Raw genomic sequence first — 14,507 nt, 5'->3', positions numbered from 1 at the left:
GCGGGCGTGCCTCCCTCAGACCCCGCACCTCACCCCCTCAATAGAGGCTAATCGCTGAACTCACCTCGCCTTAAGTCTTGAAAGCGTAGCACACAGACGGATAGAGTTACTTTCCCATTTATGATATTAGTAAAGATAGCGGGCAACTGAGCTGGTAGTTCGCTTTATGGTAAGCGATCACCACCGCCTATGAACATCCGCAGCGGTTATGCCTCTGCGGGTATGCTACCCGCTTACAATGGGCAAGGTATAAGGGTATAAAGATTGATTGGATAGGTGAGGAAAAGGAAACGGGCCTTCCACTTCCATACGAAACACAAGCTGTTTGGTGTGAATGAGTAACATACATAATATCCAACTATCACAAACTCTCGTATATTGTAAAATTTTACTATTGATTAGTAGGATAGGATGAAGTAATAATGAAATATCACGTTATCTAATATTTAGGGCAAGCAAAACGCTGGGTAGCCGTCGGTCGAGTTGCGACGGGCCTCACATTCGACGAAAGGGAGACACTTTGTGCACTTTTGGAACGAAAATGGACCCTCGCGAAGAGAACTCCGCCGCCTCCATGTTTGTTTTTTAACAAGGACAAACCGGACTTCTGGATCTTGCCAGAATATTCGGTTGTTTTGGAAGTAAGTGATGTATAGTTGGAGGAAAAGTATTAAAAATGGTTCAATGCGATTTAGACTCACGACACTAAGGTTTTCTTACGAATAAACTACAAAGCATCTTCAATAAAAAAAATTATCACCCATCCAATTTATGGCTGACTAGCGATCCGCCCCGGCTTCGCCAATGGTACATATATAGCCTATAACCTTCCTCAATAAATGGGGTATCTAACACTGAAAGAATTTTTCAAATCGGACCAGTAGTTCCTGAGATTAGTGCGTTTACAAACAAATACACCTCTGTGCCGATGCGCCTTTACGGGACTAACGCAAACACTTGACTTTTTAACTCCCCCTTTATTATCTTAGTTTAAACTAATTCACTTGTCGAATATCGTATCGTATTATCAATTTCTTTATATATATTTTTTCCTAATATTTTTATAAATAAAGACTTTATTATTATATTATTAAAATAAAGGTTATAAATATCAGGTATTGCAGTAAATTTATAAAACAAATATTGATTGAGTCAGGTCCGAGCGACGGAATTGGTACGCAGCAGTTCTACGGGCACCGAGTACACGCTGCGGTTTCCGCGCGTCACGAAAGTGCGGAGCGACAAGCCGGTGGACGATGTGCTCACTCTCCAGGAGTTCCAGCGACTTGTGGCGGTAGGAATCTTATTTATTTACTAACTGGCTGTTCGCCGTAGCTTTGCTCGTGTTTTTTTTTTTTTTGCAAAAAATGTGAACTTCCAATCTTATCTTACTAATATTATAAATGCGAAACTTTGTAAGGATGTGTATGTGTTTGTTACGCTTTTACGCTAAAACTACTGAACAGATTGTAATGAAATTTGATACGTAAACAGCTGGACTATTGGAATAACATATTGGCAACTTTTTATCCTGATATTCCTACGGGATACGGACTTACGCGGGTGAAACCGCGGGGGGCAGGTAGTTATTTCATACAGATGAGCTGTTTAGAGTTTATATTCAAAATCACGCATCGTAATGATATATTTATCTTACCTTACAATTAACAGTGTGATTTTTGGTTGTATGTACTTTACGTTACTGTATGTTATTTTACCACACAGGAGAAAAACGCAGTAGTGAAGCTCAGCACCAAACGCATTAACCAAGACCAGATCGACGAGGTGCTGACCAAAACGCGACGCACGCGTACATCGAAGGCCGCGCAAGTGAGCGAGAAGTTTCGCGCCAAGCTAACCGGCGACGTATCTGTTACATCGGGAGCCTTGCGCGAGCGGGAAGTGTGCGTGCTGTCCGGGGATGAGGATTGCGGGAAGGCGGAGCTGGTCAGGATCGTGGAGACGCATGGGGGCAAACATGTGGAGAATGCTGGTGAGTTTTTTTTTGTCATTGGGGGGATCTGAGCTGGTGGTTCGCTTGATGGTAAGCGAACATCATCGCCCATGAACATTCGCAGAGGACTACCTCTAAGGCACTAGCCTTTGCGAGTGCGCTACCAGCTTTTGAGGTACTTACATTTATAATAACATTACAATACATAGAAAAAAAATACAATATAGACTAACTTATTCTTATAGCATATAACATACAATGCTACTCGCGTGAATTCACCCAAAGTGTAACAAAATATATCTGTTAGACAAGCTATCTCATTAAAGAAGCGTCAGATGTGCAACATACATACGAGAAGGAGTTTTTTATACATTGACTATTTAGATGTATCGCCCAAAAACAATATGGTAAAGTGTTCGAAACGTCGGGTTAATAATATAATGAATAAATCGCGTTTAAAATCCGTTAAAAAGTTTTTAATTTCTAAACATGGTTGATATTGAATTTAGGCTTTATTGCAGGCCCGAAAACCTGGTGTTGCGTTGCAGGCACATTGAGTTTTCGTATTCGTAAATTGATAGAAAGCAACAAGTTCGATATAATATCTGCGTCGTGGTTGCGAAACCTCGCTGTTTCTGATGTTCCTTGCTCTTTGTCGCCATTGGACATGTTGTCGATTAAAAAGGAAACCAAGATTGCATTGAGTTTGGAATTTGATCCATTTGGGGATAGTTATAGAGAACCTATTGACGAGGATACCTTGAAGAAATGCTTGAAGAAAATGGATGGTGAGGTAAGTGTGGAGGGAGTCGATTTATTTCTTTGGTCTGTGATGGTATGAAATTGTACAATATGGGTATATAATATAAGATGATCGAATTAATATATTATGTACGGTTTATTTCGAGAAAAAAACAAAGGATTAATTTAATTGACTTCAGACCGAGTAAGTTATTAAAATGAATTATACTACAATAGCTTTTCTTGTTTAACAGTCCAAAATTTTTATATTAAAAAGCACAACTGCAGAGATTCATATTAAAAAAGCATTTTATGAGCTCCCAGTTAGATTTAGTAGAGTAATATCATATTTGCAACATATTATATATGGAAATGTTTTTTGTTGGTATTTTATTGTGTTAACATTATAATCACAGAATAAAAAAAAGAGGTTAGAAAGGAAAAAGTTGCTGATTTGCATTACAACGCAAGCACCGTCATAAGTTCGCTAAGTACAAGATGGTACCTATATATATGCATACAATGCTGAAAGCAATATATAATTTTCATCTATACAGGTTGATATTACATGTTGATATATATGAAAACGTCATGTTATGAGCGTGTTCATATATAAGCATCACGCGGCCTCGCCCACGAGGCCTTTTCTACTTCTTTTATTTATTCTGTGGTTTTCAACAACACAACACGTAATAAAAAAATGTAAAGTGAATTTTTTTTCAGGACCCCATTTATCCCACGACACAAGAAATAGTGGAGTTAGATGAACAATTGTTCAGTGATAACAATCCGTTCTCGTTTTTGAGACAATGTTCGATACATTTTATGAACGATCCGATACGCTCCGCTCTGGCCAAGATTTATGGAGCCAAAGTATGTGATAAAAGTGACTTTTTAACTCACATTGTGATATCAAAGGAGTCGGACAGACAGGAATTGTATCGCGTAAATAATAACGACGATGTAAAAGTCGTGTCTCGCGAGTGGTTTGATAAATGTTTGGATGTGAAGGCGTTAGTGCCAGTAACGTAGTGTTTAACTCTCAGAATATGATATTGAGAAATGATATTATTTTTATATTAGAACCTATTATAAACTGTATATGAAATAATAAAAGAGTATTATCTTTTATTGTCTTTTATTCAACTTTTCTTATTAACCTATTCTTCTATACCTACTAATGTTATAAAGAGGAAATATTTGTATGTAAATATGTTTGTAATATTTTCACACAAAAACTACTGGACCGATTTCAAACATTCTTTCACCATTAAAAGCTACAACTTCATTGAGTGACATAGGTTATACATGTACCACGGGCGAAGCCTGGACTTACAGCTAATATTAAATAATATTTGACAAATATGTATATTGAATTCCGATATAAGAAAAATATATTTATTAAGCAAATATAAGTAATTACTTACACATCACCTTCAGTTTATAGGGAGGTTTTCCTTATCCTAGGCTTATGTTGTTGTAGTAGGAACAAAATTTGTTCCCACACTTCTGCTTCACAAATAGTGTTCTATGATGAATCTTAAACAATGATCTATGACTTATGTAGTCGTAATGAAAATACAATGTACCTAGTATAGTGGATTTTCTATTTATCTCGCATTGCTTATAAAAATGCTTCTTGTGACATTTTCAGTAAGCTTTATATTGTATTACTAGGTACATGGTATGGTACTATCTTGCATTCGGAATTATTGTAAATTTAACGAGACCATTTCATTGACGACCTTCTATTATAATGTGGTAATATGCAAAATATTTGAATTTCATAATACAACACTATCAGAATATTCTTCTTAAGCACAATTGTCACTCACGATTAGAATTCGCACTGATTCTATTTTTTTAAGATTAGTTTCTAATTCAAATAATCATAAGGAACCTAGACTACATATCTTACTAAAAAAAATGATATTCCCATAAATGTCAGCGAACTGTTTCAAATTTACTTTCGAAACACAGGAGTAGATATATAAAATCGGAAATAATATACAGAAATACTAATTATTGTGGAAAACTAATTACCTACTGATACGCCTTTCATTTATGTTTCCGCTATATAAAATTTATTTTAGTTCGCTACGAATGTACGTATTCGCATAATCAAATGCAATGGCTTGTAAAATGAACGCTACGGACCCGTAACGAAACCGATACGTGCACAGAGTGATCTTTGTGAGATGTAATTTGCTACTAAGTGCTTCTATCGTTGCGCCTCATCAGCTCAAGATATAGCTATATATAGCTTACAATCGTACGTTGTTCCTTCGAAACTTTTGTTTTTGATAAAGAGTGCAATATCCTATATACAAGTACCAAACTACCTACCTACCTATTCTGTACGCAAGCAATTTTCTACATTGTTATGAACATAACACAATATAACTGAATAAAAATATCGACGTATCTTATACAATTAAATGAAAAGATAGATCGGTTTTGCTAGTATCGCATAATCTTAATTTATTGGACATTGGCTATTGCGATTGAAATTTGAGTGCTAATTGGAAATCGCCGCTCGAGATGGGGTATCATGTTCATTCGTAATGATACTGCAGACTAAATACAGAAAGAAGAAATATAATATACTTTATGATAACATAATACTGACTTATAATTGAGTATGAATTTCTTTAATTTTGATTATATGTCCCTATAACATTTTACAAATTTCCATACTTAGATAGATAGGTGGGCAGATAATGAAAATCGCCGCTTAAATGAAATTGTTCTATTTCTTAAATTTTACCTAAATTGACGTTACAAAAAATTCAAGTACTGAGCTTGTTAAAATTTAAACACAATGGGCTCGAATCGCAATTTATGTTGGTATGACATGAGAAAATGATTGATTTCCTTTTTGGTAATTCATCTCAAAATTATATTACTTTAGAACGTACAAAACTAAGCGTTGTCTGTTTATCAACCTTGCAGTTTTAGAAAAAGGTCAGTTTAAGAGTTTATATTCACAATAACAGTTGTGTTTATTTTTTTGCTACTTCTAATGCACAGCTGGTGTGAACTCGACAAACAACCAACAAATCATAAATGTATCACTTTAAAAAAATAACGTAAAAATGTACAATGTTTCTATCGCTATCCGCCCCTACATCAACGGACCAATAGGGAAAGAGCTGGGCGGAGCATAATACGCTTTAAACGTTTGCACATCAAAACCTTCAGCTCTCATACTCTGAAAAGTAGTTTCAGTGAGAACATGATTTGTACATCATTGAAAATCTAACTTTCTTTTGCATCAAAATATTATTTCTGTTACAATAAGAAACCTGCTTAACAATGAGTTATTAAGTATGTAGTGAACAATAATAGTATGGAATACTATTAATGGGAAAGTTATATTGCAAATCTTGAAACTGTGATGAGTATTTAAATGACAAAATGCAAAGTGAAAACACAGAAGAAGGTGTTCGTAAGGCTCTTCGTACACCGAAGTGTGCCAGGTGCAGGAATCACGGAGTCATCTCTTGTTTGAAAGGGCACAAACGTTTGTGTCGCTGGCGTGACTGCCGTTGTCCTGGCTGCTTGTTGGTGTTGGAGAGACAAAGAGTTATGGCTGCACAGGTACGGTTTTATTATTATTTTTCTTTCATTGATACGATATAGCTTCAAGTGGTGCTTTCATAAAAATCGATTTTCTGTTGATACACAAAGATGAACTTTGATACACAAAGTTCGAAAATTTGTTTTCTAAAGCTTTTTTACCTAGCAGATAGCTATATATTTCAAAATCGGAAACAGTTTTGATTGCGGATATTATTGTGTAAACTAAAACTATTTTACTATATCAACAACCAGGTAGCCCTTCGCCGTCAGCAGAGCGCGGGCGGTAGTGCCCGCGATGGCGAGGCGGCCGCGCTCGCAGCCCGCAAGCGAGCGTACCGCGCGCGGCTGCGATGTATGCAGATATCCCGCACCTATCCTGTAGCACCGGTTAATTACGGTTAGTTAAAAGTTTATCTTACTTTCTTCTTATAAATCCTTGTATATATATCCCAAGTATTTCTACTGTTGTTAGTTTAAAGATAAATTCGTCACATGAAGACTAATTACAACTATTAAAAGAAACAATAATTATTGAAATTGTTGCAATACATCTGGTGCCAACGTTCACACTGGCACTGCTAGCAATAAGTATGAAACATTCCATTTCCTAGAGTTGAGATGTATTTTTTTAGATTGATGTTGATTTAAAGATAATTCTCATATAGATTCTGTCCAGTGTAAGGAAGGTGGGGACCCTTCAAGACTAGGTATCATATTCATATACCTTTGATATGTTCGGATATCTTCAACCTACCTATTATCTTCAACTTACCTCCATCGTAAACATAGGCATAGGTATATTATTTAGTTCATAATAATATTATGTGCCATTGCATACCCTGTACATTCAACAATCTGTTAAAAATTTTAAAACTTAATATTCCATACAAAAATCAATCATTGATTTTTTTTTCTATAATTAGATATTTGATATAGTGTGGTGTCATTATGTATCTATGCTAATTGCTGTCTAGGAGTTAGACCTGATATTATATTATTTTGATGATATTATTAGGTAAGTAGTTAGCTACTAAGTACTTCCCTTTCCACAACTGCACGTGCGCTATAAAATTCAATTAAAGCTAATGAATGAAAGTATTTCTTCATTACAATCTGCTAACAAATTTATTTTAAAACAATTTCGCACAAAAGAAGTAAGAGAATTGCGTTGTGACCAATGTATAAATTAGTATATAATATGAAAACACCCGAATCTCATAACTAGATTTTCTTTATTCTAAGTGAATAAAGTACTTAACAAACATAATTATTTTCCCAAGTACAGGGTGTCTACATTTAATACCAAAAATTTTAAAAGAGGTAAACTTCTCTGTCGATAATAGATAAACATATTGTATAATTGTTTCTATCAATTGCAATACTTGATTAACTAGGTAGATCAATTATTTTTCCGAGCTACTTGAACATCAATAAAATTAAGAATGACACTTGTAAAGCAAAAACGAAATGTACAAGTTTTGAGTTTTGACTGCTAAATATTATTTTAGTGAATGTCTCGACACTCGTGTTAAACTGTAAACCACTCAGCTATTTGTTATTGTTGTAAGCGAGATCACACTGTCGTGTGTTTCGTTTCCGACTACTGAAATGTACAATGCGAATTAGCTGAATAAATATTTACTTTGGAACATTGACTCCGGTTAAAGTTGTGTGTATAAGACCAGCTTTTAACTTTAACTCATTGACTAAATGAAAACAAAAATGTTCCTCATGATTGCAATTTTTTCGAAAACTTAAAAAAACTTGCGTAACATCGTCAAGGGAAAACATTTATTTCGGGATGAAATACAGTCGTTACATTCCACACTATTATGTAGGTGTGATGTTAGACACTTGGTAATTTGCCGTAATGTAAAAAGATACTCTTCAAACAATTAAAAATAGGCACCGCAGCCGTAATAAAAAGTTGAACGACGCGTCTCATGTCCCCTTCATTAAAGAACAAAAGCTGTCATCTAAGAGTCGGTAACATTTCACAGTCTATTAAGAAAAAACTAAATATCTTTTAACTATTTTTATGGGCTCTAAAAAATGTGAAGATTGTTTTACAAGAAAATTCAGAGGCGCGGCTCTTTGTCGCGGTGTCGTGTTACAGCGCTGTTGACTGTAAACATGTCTTTCCGCCCGGGTGAATGATATCTCGACGGGCGCCAAAAAGTCATTTCAACAAATGTGTTCGTGTTATGAGATATTTGTTTCGGTACATCATTTGTTGCATTGCCAGTGTAATCGTGAATCATTTCATAAAAAACTCACACAGTTTACGTAAGTTATAAATGATAACATAAATTTTTTTATTTTCACTTTATTATATATCCCACATCTTACTACATATCATATTACCCACGTATGTCCTATATCCATCCATTTTTTGTTATATAAAGCGTGGATATCGAGTAGACCTACTTAAAGACCTAGATTAAATAGGAAAAATACAAAAATAAGCAGGAATACAAAAATATTTACCTAACTTTAAATTTTATTTATTAATTGATATTTTTATATTTGTTTAAAATAGCATATAATAAATCTTTGTACTTGAATTTCAAACTCAAAACATTTATTGCAAATAGATTTTAGTATTATAAAAACAATCTCTAGCAGATAGAATATAGCGGCGTTTTTACAGGTGTTATTAAATCACTTTTTAGTTGTACGGTACCGTGCACATTTCAAACTTAATAGGACAAAATATGAAGAAATAATTGCTATATCCAACGATAAATAGTACGTATATATACTAATTCGAAATCGTCGTTAACGCTGCCACAATAAATGTCACAAAATGCACGATCAAAAAGTATTTGTTATCATTGCCCAGGTACCTCACCTCAAACAAGTGACACCGCATGGTCGGAGCGCGTACGCAAACGGCGCGCCTTCGCAGACGCAGCGTTAGAAACAGACCTCCCCACCAACCCGTATCCCGAGCCAGCCCCTGCCGCTTTGTTCTGCAGACACCTACTAGCGGCTCTACTCACTAACTACGCGCCGCAACCACAACCGCGACCGAAGATTTCATTCTCCATTGAATCTATTATTGGTGTTCAATAAACTTACTCATTTTTTTATGAGACCTGGTATTTATTAGTTGGGACGTGTTGTTTGTAATTAAATTATTTATTAAAATGTTTACTGACCTATTTCTGATTGCATGTTACAGTACAAGCACAGATAACAAAATACAATACTAGATGTACAAGATTATTGGAAATTTCTCCTCTAAATGTTCATCATCATCACCATAATTTGTTAATTTTAGTTATGCTTTGTTTCGCTCATGCGTATTTGAGGGAAATTATTATATTCTTGTTGTAAACGAGTTATATTCACAAAACCATAATCTCTGTGAGTATATAATTCAATAAAATATTATATCAAAGTAACAATTTTGTGTAAATATGTAGTATTAAAACTTGTATACAGAGCATAGACTACATGTGTTAATTTTACCAGAAAACTCTTTAGTAATGTATGTTTAATCGCAATGAATTTAATTTACAAAATAAAAAGGCGAATATGTTACTACTATAGAATAAAACTTTGTTTTTAATTAACTGACTGATGGTAAACTAAAAAATAACAATTGATTTACACACTAAGGGGAATTGTGTTAATAAATAAAAGCCAAATGATCGAACAATGAGTGCTTTATTAACGAAATGTATGGTAAAAGAATGTCTATGGTGAGGTCAATGTATACAACCAGAACTTACATTAGGTACTAAATATTTAGCGCAACGCACTCTCGCGGTGACGCGTTTATGTACAATTCCGACATACAGTGAGTACAGAAACTAATTTCGATACGAAAATGAGAACAATTTAGAAAGCATGTACAAAAGCACTACGAAAATGGAACACATTATTCAACGTTTTTGCATCGACGCTAATACATTTTGTATGCAGAAGAACATTTGCCATTTTTCGTAGTACTACGTAAATGCTCGTTAGGCCTTACGTTGGAGGTAGCGATCCACTCGTCCGACTCACAAACACACTGTACTCACTTCAAATTTACACAATGTTGCAACAATCACGTTTTCACTACAACACAATACATCATGCAAACGGGATACATACAGATATGACAGTAATTTACTTAGAACAGTTAAACGATATCAATAAATAGAAAACGACGAAAATACTTTATAAACGTTACAAATACAATATGGATATCAAAATAGATACGTAAGTACGATTCATATAATTTGGCTCGACGATGACGAATATAAAATACATTATCTAGGTACATAAAAAATTGAAAGCATTGTGAGTATTTATGCGACTATAAGCGATTTTAAATTAAATTTCCATACCGGTATGGATTCTCTTTGTGAGGACCTAATCGAATAATTTTTAGCTACGTTTTACATCAGTTGCGTGATGCGCTCATGTCAACTGTGCTGCAAGTTGTACTATATGCGTGAATATACATACATAGTGAACTAATTGTAACATAAAATAACCTAAAGTAATACAACATGGTAAATGGTGAGACTATCATTTACACAACCGTAAAATTCTTCATTATTCAGGTTTAGCAATTCCACCAATGTTATATAATGGCTACATTATAGCAATATTGCTTTTGGTTAGTTGACATGGCAAACAATAATGGTAGAATACGTTTCTACGATAAATTTGAAATTGCCACAGCGTGAACATAAGTTTATAGATTTTGAAAACGAAAAATACAGAACAGATGATTTTTTTTGTATGACAAATTGACAATTTAATGTTCTTCGATACTATAACATACTACAACTATACCCTTAGGAAAGGAATCGTGCCTCACGAACGCCGCCTCGCTCACTCACACATCCATGCAATCACTTAACGAGCTATTATCACGGTTTCTTTTTAGGAAAACAAAATCACTACTACAATAAAAATATACAATGACAAAACTCTAATAATCTTAAAATTAAATTACGCGGACACCCGTAAAATTCAACATTGTGTTCGATTCGCTTAAAAATAATGCAAAGCCGTGCGCTGAATGATAAAATTTTCATTGTAAAATAACGGGTAACGTTGTTGGAACTGTAACAACGCGTCACGCCTTAGCTTAAACCATTTCATCTCGTATATATTCGCTGGCGACGACGTATATTATATGAATCACTTTCGACACAACCCCCCCAGCAAATCATAAAGAAACTAAAATCACTACCAAGAAAATAGTATTTTTAAACTATTATTACTATTAAATTATGTCTTCACGTTTCCGGTAGCGAATATATACGATAAAATATGGTTGTCTCACTGATCGAAAAGTGAGCGCTCGTTCGCACACTACTCGGGCTTCGTTGGCACATCACAGGAATTGGGGACTAGAAAGGACTCGGGGTAGGAACTTTCAAGGGTATTCGGGATGAGGACTTTAACAGGATTCCCATATATAACGTATAAACGACACAGTTTCAAAGCTTTAAAAAATTTGACCAAATAAACTTTATTAATTTCGGATCTTTTAAGCATTGGAACTGTATCGAATACGTAAAGCATTGTAATAAAAACAATACTATATCGAACAGAACTAAAATCCAAATATAAGAAAGTAACATTTTAAATTAAGCCCCTAGGAATGTTTAACTTGTATCCCCGAAAATAGTATCGCTTTCCGCTGCATATCTAATATAACTAATACAATATTGCAAAAAAAAGACTAACGTTCTTTTGAACTACTCAATTTCAGACCATAAACAAGCGTCCTTTTCTTAGTGTTCATTTTAAATGTTATATTTTAACTTTTTCGACATTTTAGACATTACTGATTATTTAGATGTGATTACGATAACGCAAACCTTTATAAACAAAAACATGTACGTAACATTCTTCTTAAAGTATGATGAAAATTAAATGTAAGATCAATAGTTTAGCAAACACTGAGAAAAGGAATCTATACAGAGAACTATCTGAACTTATGCCGTATAACAAGAAGTTAAGTCAGACTTTTTAGTTTTTAATATAAAACAAAATGTCACAATTTAATTGCATATAATTATAATAATATACAACGAAATATATGTACATATACATAATAATATCTATTTAAATATATATACACGTAAATAGTACTTTATACCAATTATTAAAGTTGATCACTACATTCAACAATCGAAATGAAAACTTGCTATTTGTTTTAGATTTATAAGTGTCGAGACTATTAGAATGCGTTAGGAACTTAGTATTCATTATATTTTCAGAAAGCTTAGCTATTTGACTTATAAAAATTTAAAGACTACGATCAAGTTTACAATTCAAATGAGAAACGTGTGACCAACTCGATCATACAAACAATTAAAATAAAATAAAACGTAAAAATACTATTTGGTATATTAATATAGCAGATATCTAGCCGACACAAAAACTATCAAAGCGATAATATATCAGCACGACACAGACATATAGACATACACATATATTAGTCAAAATAAACCAGTCACAAATCACAGTTGACATAAATTCTCGATTTCACTAAGTCTTTGTAATTCATGTTAAAATAGTTAACGAATACATTTTTTCATTAAATAGTTGTATTAATTATTTTGAAGAACCTATAAAGGAAACGAATAAATGCTTACGAAATATACACGACCATCAAGTAAATTGTATATTTGACGAACGATTTTAACATTTCTCTTGTAATATGAATGTTGTATATTGGGGTAAGTCGGTATAAGAACACAAGTACAAAATCTACGCTGAGCAGTGAACGGTTATATCAGTCGATCAAAATTCAAGCGAAACAATTCCGACACTAAAACATAAACATTATTGTATGTAACTTATTAAGTTTTCCCAAATCATTGTGCCGAATATAACAAAATTAAGGGCGACAAACTCTTACAGTAAAAATGCAAGCATTGGCGTGCAATCAATCTGAAAACAATAATCGTGATTCGTAATCACTTGGCGAGATCTCGAACGTTTCGGTAAACATTTACAAATTTAACGCTATCCGAATTTAAACGATCACTGATAAAATTTGAAAACCAATTCGAAAAATAATAATACATTACTCGCTCTCGGTTATCACTAAACACTAACACTAAAGTTCATGCAATTAACACTCCGACCACTATGAGTTCGCACTGTATTTAAGGGCCGAAATAGCGTGTTCGATATATACAAGAGGGAGACGGGTGACTCGATGTCGAGTCGTACAGCGAAGAGGAGTGGAAAAGTGAGCTTTATCGCGTAAGTATTTCGGTCCATAAATAGCGAACGTACAAGGTTCGCGTGCGATGCGATATACGCGCGCGGGCCGCGTAAGCATGCAACGCGCCGCTAAGCTATCCCCATATAATGCTCCCAACTGTGCGTTTCCCGGGCGCGAGCCCTCGTCTATTAAGTGGAGTCGCCGTAATTTCAGGTACATGTCAAAATGTAACAAACACTCGGTGCGACTTCGCAATGTCTTCCCGACCCGTGCTGACATTGGTTCCCCTGCAACGGTAAAGGCCAACATTCAAGCCTAGGTATTTGTCACTGGTGACAATACATTGCATGTTAAGGTACCAAAGAACTCTATAAAAAAATCTTTATCAATAATCTCCATCGGTTATTGGATTTTAATTCAGACTGACGCTATACATTTTAATATTTTTAACAATATTTTCACTAGTCGTGAAACAGCTGATCTCACTCGAAATATATGTGCACATAAAAATTAAGTCTCGTGTCCCCTAGTGGGGTGTAGATGACATACACCTATTTCACTCAACGAATTTCTTCATAGGCAAGTAGGTAATCAGCCTTCTGTGTCCTGCCAGACCGACACATTTTTTTTCGTGTGTCCCCACCGGGCATCGAACCCAGGGCCCCTCGATTCTACACTCCAGTGTTAACCACGGTACCAACGAGCCGCTTATTTACATGTGCACATAAGTTATAACACGATAAGAAAAATGCTCCATACTGAAATTAATAATTAGGAAAACAATTAGTGTGTACAATACACTGAAGCAGAGTGAAGTAGAACGGAGGACTCACCACAGCGCGCGGCGCGTGCCCTATATGCCGCACATGGCGGAGAGGCGCGCGCTGAGCTGCACGGGGAACTGGTCGGTGAAGCGGCGCCAGTTCTCCTCGCCCACCTGGTTCTTGAACCCGTGCAGGATCTTCGTGAACATCTCCTTCAGATCGTCCTTGGGGTGCGACCACGAGGCCACCGCGTCGCAGAAGAACATGAAGTCGGGGA

General features: G+C 35.0%; 3 protein-coding genes across 4 annotated transcripts in view; 2 read left to right on the top strand and 1 right to left on the bottom strand.

The window, feature by feature from the left end:
* The window catches only part of LOC119829466 (DNA ligase 4-like), a 12,985-nt gene extending 9,179 nt beyond the window's left edge, over positions 1 to 3,806 (top strand). For both annotated transcript variants that reach the window (XM_038351982.1, XM_038351983.1), the window contains 5 exons: positions 451 to 641; positions 1,157 to 1,294; positions 1,726 to 1,993; positions 2,476 to 2,747; positions 3,419 to 3,806. In XM_038351982.1, the coding sequence (XP_038207910.1) occupies positions 451 to 641; positions 1,157 to 1,294; positions 1,726 to 1,993; positions 2,476 to 2,747; positions 3,419 to 3,727 (1,178 nt within the window). In that variant the 3' untranslated portion in view covers positions 3,728 to 3,806. The remainder of the gene's footprint in view (positions 1 to 450; positions 642 to 1,156; positions 1,295 to 1,725; positions 1,994 to 2,475; positions 2,748 to 3,418) is intronic.
* A 2,306-nt stretch (positions 3,807 to 6,112) lies between these two features.
* On the top strand, positions 6,113 to 9,430 carry LOC119829325 (doublesex- and mab-3-related transcription factor 2). The gene is made up of 3 exons (XM_038351795.1): positions 6,113 to 6,295; positions 6,530 to 6,674; positions 9,120 to 9,430. Exons 1-3 carry the CDS (start codon positions 6,113 to 6,115, stop codon positions 9,350 to 9,352), a joined length of 561 nt encoding a protein of 186 aa, XP_038207723.1. The 3' UTR covers positions 9,353 to 9,430.
* Positions 9,431 to 9,931: 501 nt separating this feature from the next.
* Positions 9,932 to 14,507, bottom strand: part of LOC119829324 (transportin-1) — a 17,622-nt gene continuing 13,046 nt past the window's right edge. Inside the window, exons 11-12 of the mRNA XM_038351794.1 lie at positions 14,300 to 14,505; positions 9,932 to 13,753 (exon numbers count right to left, since the gene is read on the bottom strand). Of these exons, the coding sequence (XP_038207722.1) occupies positions 14,320 to 14,505 (186 nt within the window). The 3' untranslated portion in view covers positions 9,932 to 13,753; positions 14,300 to 14,319. The remainder of the gene's footprint in view (positions 13,754 to 14,299; positions 14,506 to 14,507) is intronic.

Source organism: Zerene cesonia, chromosome 10 (assembly GCF_012273895.1).
Source record: "Zerene cesonia ecotype Mississippi chromosome 10, Zerene_cesonia_1.1, whole genome shotgun sequence".
NCBI lineage: Eukaryota > Metazoa > Arthropoda > Insecta > Lepidoptera > Pieridae > Zerene > Zerene cesonia.
This window is presented reverse-complemented; position numbering and strand designations above follow the sequence as displayed.